Source organism: Gossypium hirsutum, chromosome A11 (genome assembly GCF_007990345.1).
Source record: "Gossypium hirsutum isolate 1008001.06 chromosome A11, Gossypium_hirsutum_v2.1, whole genome shotgun sequence".
Taxonomy (NCBI): Eukaryota; Viridiplantae; Streptophyta; class Magnoliopsida; order Malvales; family Malvaceae; genus Gossypium; species Gossypium hirsutum.
The window spans coordinates 51,303,999-51,311,007 of record NC_053434.1 but is presented as its reverse complement, the minus strand read 5'-3'; the positions used below and the strand labels follow the sequence as shown (position 1 = coordinate 51,311,007).

At 34.3% G+C, this 7,009-nt stretch overlaps 1 protein-coding gene across 6 annotated transcripts; it reads left to right on the top strand.

Annotated features, from left to right (window-relative positions):
- The first annotated feature begins 1,371 nt into the window (after positions 1 to 1,371).
- LOC107898784 (magnesium-transporting ATPase, P-type 1) lies at positions 1,372 to 6,414 on the top strand. Of its 6 annotated transcripts, XM_041081521.1 has the most exons (10): positions 1,400 to 1,767; positions 1,877 to 1,993; positions 2,176 to 2,402; positions 2,499 to 2,710; positions 2,829 to 2,931; positions 3,221 to 3,591; positions 4,271 to 4,772; positions 4,978 to 5,528; positions 5,626 to 5,705; positions 5,802 to 6,342. In XM_041081521.1, exons 1-10 carry the CDS (start codon positions 1,587 to 1,589, stop codon positions 5,873 to 5,875), a joined length of 2,418 nt encoding a protein of 805 aa, XP_040937455.1. In that variant the 5' UTR covers positions 1,400 to 1,586; the 3' UTR covers positions 5,876 to 6,342. The 6 variants fall into 6 exon arrangements, with proteins under 6 accessions (XP_016679817.1, XP_040937455.1, XP_016679824.1 ...); XM_016824335.2 differs by having other exon boundaries at positions 1,401 to 1,767; positions 4,978 to 5,705; positions 5,802 to 6,414; XM_041081520.1 differs by having other exon boundaries at positions 1,401 to 1,767; positions 5,626 to 6,342.
- The last annotated feature ends 595 nt before the right edge of the window (positions 6,415 to 7,009 follow it).

Genomic DNA, 7,009 nt, shown 5'->3' with positions numbered 1-7,009 from the left:
TTTATCAAAATTTATCAATTTCTTCATAGAAAATATAGTTTAGGCTAGCATATACAACCAATATTACTATTTGTTTGAAGAGTTGATTGATGAGAAAGAAACATTTAAAAACAATTTATTCAACAAATTCAGACACGAGAAAGAAAACAAAACAGATACAAAAGATTGGTATATACAAAAAATCTTACATAAGAAAGAAAACAAAGTATTGGTATACACAATATTAGAATTTAGCATGCCCTACAGTCCTTCCATTCTAACATGAGAAAGAAAACAAAACAAATTTTTTTGTTTGAACAGTGGTAGAAATCGGTGGACAAAATTGCTTATATAGGAAATTGAATACACAGTATATATTTAATGCATTTAATGCATTTTTCTAATTTGATTACAATTTTAAAAACAAATATTGAACTTTCAAATGCATAATGTGATTTTTGCTTGATTGAGTTATTCGTATTAGAGCATGATCAGATTATATTAAAAATTTTTGTATTGTGCTTCAATGCATAATTTAGGCAAATTACGACACGTATTTATTATGATTTTTTTCATATAATATGAATTTTTTCCTTAATTATTATGATTGAGTTTTTTTATATAAATATATAATCTAATAAAAATTTAACTATATTTATCTAGAATCGAATTAATAAAATTGTGACAATCGTCGCACATTTAACTTGGTAAAAGTAACAAAATAAGCTGTCGGCATAGATTCGGTTGATATTTGCGTAAGAAATAAAAAAATAATAATTACTTATTTAACCATCTAACTTTAAAAAAAAATTTATTTTAACCTTTCATTTAATTTTTTATCTCTTTTATTCTTTAAGTTTGTATTGTTTGTAAAAACAATAAAAAATAGATAGAAAAATTAAAGTTTATTAATTTTACTGACATGACATACACGTTGCAAGTTTTAATTTTTTAAAAATTAAAAATTATAGAAAAATAAATTTTTATATATTTTAACAATTTTTAATTTTTTTAAAAAATATAATTTTTTTTTAAATTTTAAATTTTTAAAAATTAATTACGTATGTCGCACTCTACGTGTATGCTATATTAGCAAAATTAATAAATATGAATATTTTTTTATCTATCTTAAAGTGATTTAATAAATAATGTAAGTTTAAAGCTAAAAATTTAAAAATTAAATGGAGGGCTAAAATAAATTTTTTAAAAGTTAGAAAACTAAATAAGTCTTTATACCTAAAAAAAAATAAACTGCTACTCCACCTTATGGGAAATAACTGCCATTCCCTCCTATACCGACTGCACCTAACGGTCATTTGAAGTTTGGTGGTTGAAGATCTAAACTTCCAGGAGAGAATAACACTGGAAAGAAGCATCACATTTGTTGAAAATGAAAGCTACTACAGAATGGTCCAAATAAAGTTGATCCTAATCATAGATAATTAGTTTTCTTATTCCACCTTCTCTTCAAATCTTCAACCTCTCCACCAATAATCACCTTGGTTTTTCAACTATGCTTTCTTTCGGCCCTTCGTTATTTCCTCTAATCTACTTACCACCACCATTACTCTCTGTCCCTTTCTATCCTATCACCTCGTTTTGCTCCTATGGAAAGGTTCAAATTCTTAAGGTTTTTCAGTTTCAGAACCCAGCTTGACTTCCTCCCTTCTTCCAACCCTGTTCGTGAGAATCTCATCAATGGGGCTACCACTGATACCAATGGTGAGCATCGGGATGGGTTCTTTTCGAATTTGGTTGACGCATTTCTCCGGCGTTTTAAGTCTGGAAGTAAGTTGTCGTCCCCTGTAAGGTCTAATAACTAGTTTAATTTGGTTTTCTGACAGTGTTTCTGAGAGGGGGTTTTTGTGATTTTTGGGTCTTTTTTTGAGATATTTAGAGAAGATTGATGGCGGTTCAAAGACAGAAGAAGAAGAGAAGGTTTATTCTTGGTTATATGCTTTGGCCAGATCAGAAATATACATGGCTTTTGAATATGTTCGATCCACAGAAAGAGGTTAGCTAGCTTTCTTTTCTCCTGATTTAGTTACCGTTGTTGATTGGAATAGAATTGAATCGATATGTCTGTTATCTGTTTGATGTTTTGAAAATGAGTAAATTAAGTAGCGTCCTTGATCAATTCACCAGCTTTTCTGGGGAATGGATATGCTTATTTTACTCAATTCTGTTTTTGAGTAGGCTTAAGCTTTACTGAAGCTGAGAAGAGATTGAAGGAAAATGGGCCAAATACTCCCCTTGAATACACATTTCCAAGCTCGTGGCATCTTCTGTGGAGCGCCTTCTTTCATCCTTTCAATATCATTCTTATTGTGTTGTCAGCACTCTCATACATAACCAGTGATAATCCAAATGGATGCATCATGCTTATATTGGTTTTCATTAGCGTCTCCCTTCGATTCTATCAGGTACTTCTCGTTTTAAAATTTTCGATCGACTGAATTCTCTATGAATTCTGATTCAAACACAATTGTATGCAACTTTAAATTCTATGCACCACCCAGGAATATGGCAGTTCAAAAGCAGCCATGCAACTTTCAGAATATGTTAGATCTCCGGTTAAAGTTCAAAGATGTGCAGGGAGGGTGGTTCAGACAGAATTAATCGTTCAAGTTGATCAAAGAGATGTTGTTCCAGGAGACATTGTCATTTTCGAGCCTGGGGACCTTTTCCCTGGTGATGTGAGACTATTAACTTCGAAGCACCTTGTTGTAAGGTATACAGCTTCAAATCTTCCCTTTCTGTATCAAGGTTTGAAATTTCCCTTTATGACCTTTTCTTTTTGACTGGTAATCCGTGGAATCCCTTATTTTGCATTCTTGCTTCTTCAACAGTCAGTCCTCATTAACAGGAGAGTCATGGCCAACTGAAAAAACTGCTGATGCGAGAGAAGATAGAAGCACTCCGTTGCTAGAATTAAAGAATATTTGTTTCATGGTGGGTATAGTTGCTCCAATATTACTCTTTTGTTCCTTGTGGTAATAATCCTTCCGCAATTACAGAACCTAAGAGTCATGTAGGAAAAATATTATAATCAGGATTATGTTTTTCTCAAGTTATATTGTTAATGTATCATGCAATTCCTTTAGTCACTTGCATATTTGAATCTTAAGTATGGGAACTTCAGTGTAGCTAATATCCAACTGTTGTCTATTAGTATGTGTTTAGTCATAGACTATTACTACATAATACGCTGAGGTATATACCGTTACGATTAATATTTCAGGGGACAAATGTGGTATCAGGTACTGGAACTGGTTTAGTTGTCTCCACTGGATCCAAGACCTACATAAGTGCCGTGTTTTCAACTATTGGAAAGCACAAACCAGCGGATAGTTTTGAGAAGGGTATCCGGCATATATCGTACGTGCTTGTTGGTGTAATGCTTCTAGTAGTCACAATCATGATACTGGTAGAGTACTTTACCTTTTATGATTTGAGTGAGAGTACCCTTTTTGGGATCTCGGTTGCATGTGCCCTAACTCCTCAAATGCTTCCCCTCATCATCAACACAAGTCTTGCAAAGGGCGCACTTGCTATGGCGATGGAGAGATGTATAGTGAAAAGCTTATCCGCCATTAGAGACATGGGATCCATGTAAGTCCAAAGTTTCTCCCTGAAATATAGGGCTGAAAGAATTAAATCATTGCATGTAGATCATTGTTTGAAGTGAATGGATATGAAGTTGGATAACTGACACAGAAAATTGAGTTGATCATCAACTAAGATGCTAGATTTGAATAAATTGGAAAATTGCGAAAGACGACTATAATTAAAAGTACATAGAATTTAGTAATAATTTTGGATTCAAAAGCACCCTGAAAAACACAGGATGATAACATTAGTTTACCTGTAAACCAGGGTCAGAGACCTATGCTTGCTTCCACTCGTTTGAAATCTAAAACCAGGAGTTTTAGATATGGATCTACTTTGATTTTTAAGAAAGCACAATACCTCAGAAAAATGCACTCTGTTGTCAAAGACAAAGTTACTCAGACTTCAAATGATTGTTAAATAGGGCATGTATTTGGCATAGGTATACTAAATTTCTTTCCTATATTACGAAGATCATAAACCCATAACAATGTTTAAAATGTGGAAGACATGTTTTTGGCATGGATACTTTAAAAAAATTAAGGAGTTCAAGTAGCATAGATTAGCATGTGAGGAGTCCTAGCTCATGTTCTATGTTGTTGCATGCTAGGTTCATCAAGTTTTCCATTTTGAAAGTATAATGTTTTGGTACTTATACTTCTTTTGCTTTTTGATTTTGCAGGGATATTCTATGTATTGATAAAACTGGGACGCTAACCATGAACCGTGCAATCATGGTTAATCATCTGGATAGCTGGGGTGCTCCAAGAGAAAAGGTCTTACATTTTGCCTTCCTGAATTCTTACTTCAAGAGTGATCAGAAATATCCGCTAGATGATGCAATTCTGGCATTTGTGTACACAAACGGATACCGATTCCAACCATCCAAATGGAGAAAGACTGATGAAATCCCTTTTGATTTCATGAGAAGAAGAGTATCGGTTATTCTGGAAACAGAATCTAATCCAGAAGTCAGAAATATCCAACCCTTTTACAGATTCATAATAACCAAAGGAGCACTTGAAGATGTGCTCAAAGTTTGTTCTTATGTGGAGAATGTAGATATGGGTGAGATAACAGCTGTCTCAGCAGAACACCATCATAGGATCCTAAATGTGGTGGAAGAACTTAGAAATGAGGGATTAAGGATTATAGGAGTTGCAATAAAGAACCTGCAGCAAACAGTGAGTTCAAATATCCTCTAAACCATTACCTTTTCTCTTCCTGTATGGCTGTATCCCATTCTGTTCTACTTTTGTCATGCATGAATTTCAAGCCCCAAGCATCCTTGTATAACGGGACATGTATGCAAGAACAAACTTTCATTACTATTATAGAGAACCAATGCTTAAACCCCTGTAAGTAATACAGTTTTATGTCATGTTGCAGAAAATAAGTAAGCAAAACATGGAAAATGAAGATGATGTTGAATCAGACATGGTGTTCCTTGGTGTTATAGCATTCTTTGACCCACCAAAGGACTCAGCAAAGGAAGCTCTATGGCGATTGGCTGAAAAGGGAGTAAAAGCAAAAGTATTAACTGGTGATTCACTTTCTCTAGCAATAAAAATTTGCAAGGAAGTTGGCATCAGAACCACACATGTAACTACTGGACCAGAGCTGGAGCAACTGAACCAGGAAGCCTTTCACGAGAAAGTGAAAAAAGCTACAGTTCTGGCTCGGCTCACCCCTTCTCAGAAATTGAGAGTCGTGCAGTCGTTGCAGTCAGTAGGTAATCATGTTGTTGGGTTCTTGGGAGATGGAATAAATGACTCACTCGCATTGGATGCTGCTAATGTTGGTATATCAGTTGATTCAGCAGCATCAGTTGCAAAAGATTTGGCTGATATTATTTTACTTGAGAAAGACTTAAACGTGCTTGTGGCAGGGGTTGAGCAAGGCCGCCTGACATTCGGCAATACAATGAAATACATTAAATTGTCAGTTATTGCTAATCTGGGGAGCGTTATTTCACTCTTCATTGTAACTCTTGCACTCAGATTCGAACCATTGACCCCAATTCAACTCCTTGTGCAGAACTTCTTGTATAGTGTGGGTCAGATTGCTATTCCATGGGACAGGATGGAAGAAGACTATGTCAAAATCCCACAAAAATGGTCTGTCAAAAGTTTGCCAATGTTCATATTATGGAATGGTCCTGTTTGCACTCTCTGTGATGTGGCCACTCTTTTGTTTGTTTGGTTTTATTACAGTTCTGGTGGGAAATTGGATGAATCTTTCTTCCGCTCTGCATATTTCATTCAAGGGCTTCTCATGCAGACTCTGATTTTCCACTTGATCCGTACGGAGAAAATTCCCTTCATCATGGAGATCGCTTCCTGGCCAGTACTTGCTTCAACAGTAGTGATTTCTGCCATCGGTATTGCAATACCCTTCTCAATAATCGGACATTTCATGGGATTCACTGACTTGCCACTCTCATATTTCGGCTTTCTGGTGGTGCTTTTCGTAGGGTATTTTACAGTCGGTCAAATAGTGAAGAGAGTATACATTATGGTGTACAAAAAATGGCTTTAGAGTTTAGATGTTGGGATGATTCAAGGCTTCCACAAAAAGAAGGCAAGGGAAGAAGAAATTTTTGTTCATTGTACATTATGCGGTGACAGTACATATATTGCCATTGTTTTGACGGGATTGAGTTGACTGTAATTTGAGGACTTCAGCACCTTAAACTGGTAAACAACATTGTTTTAAACCAAAATGAAGATGGGTTTAGATTGCTTTAGAACATTACTGAATTGGATATAATTGTTCCATTAAAATCACAGTGCTTTTGAGTTTCCAATAACATTCCACTCTTTTACCCATCACCTCAATCATAATCCAAATAAATAGTGTTAGTTAGCCGAGCTTGTTCTACTTGTGATCATTATCCCAATATCTAAACGGCCTTGCTTTTGATATTTAAAGGTCCGATTTTAAAGTCTTTTATTGATTTTCTAGTTTTTATGTGAAAAATTATGTTTATGGTCATGCATACGTGCTAAGGATACAATTTATTTTCGTAATTCGTGTCACATTAGATGATTCTTTAGTGCTTAACTCTTGTAAGTTGAGGATCCTCGTTAAAAATTCGTTAAAAATTCGTTAAGTTGTTGAAAATAAAACAAAAGCAACTCAAAACTAAAGAGAAATAAAACATCAGAAAAACCACAAAACTAAAAGCACACAAAGTGTTTGAGTAAATTCATTTAAAAGTATTCTATTACTCAAGAATGAATACAATGAATAAGATCATTAAAAAAACCTTTTATTTATAGTTGAGCTGATTCACATGATCCCCTAATATTACAAAATCAAATCTTATCAGATTACATATTTTCTAAGATTAGTTTCTTTATTTAACAATATAGTCTTAATTTTCTCTTAAGTGTTTTACTGGGCCACTAAGGCTTCAACT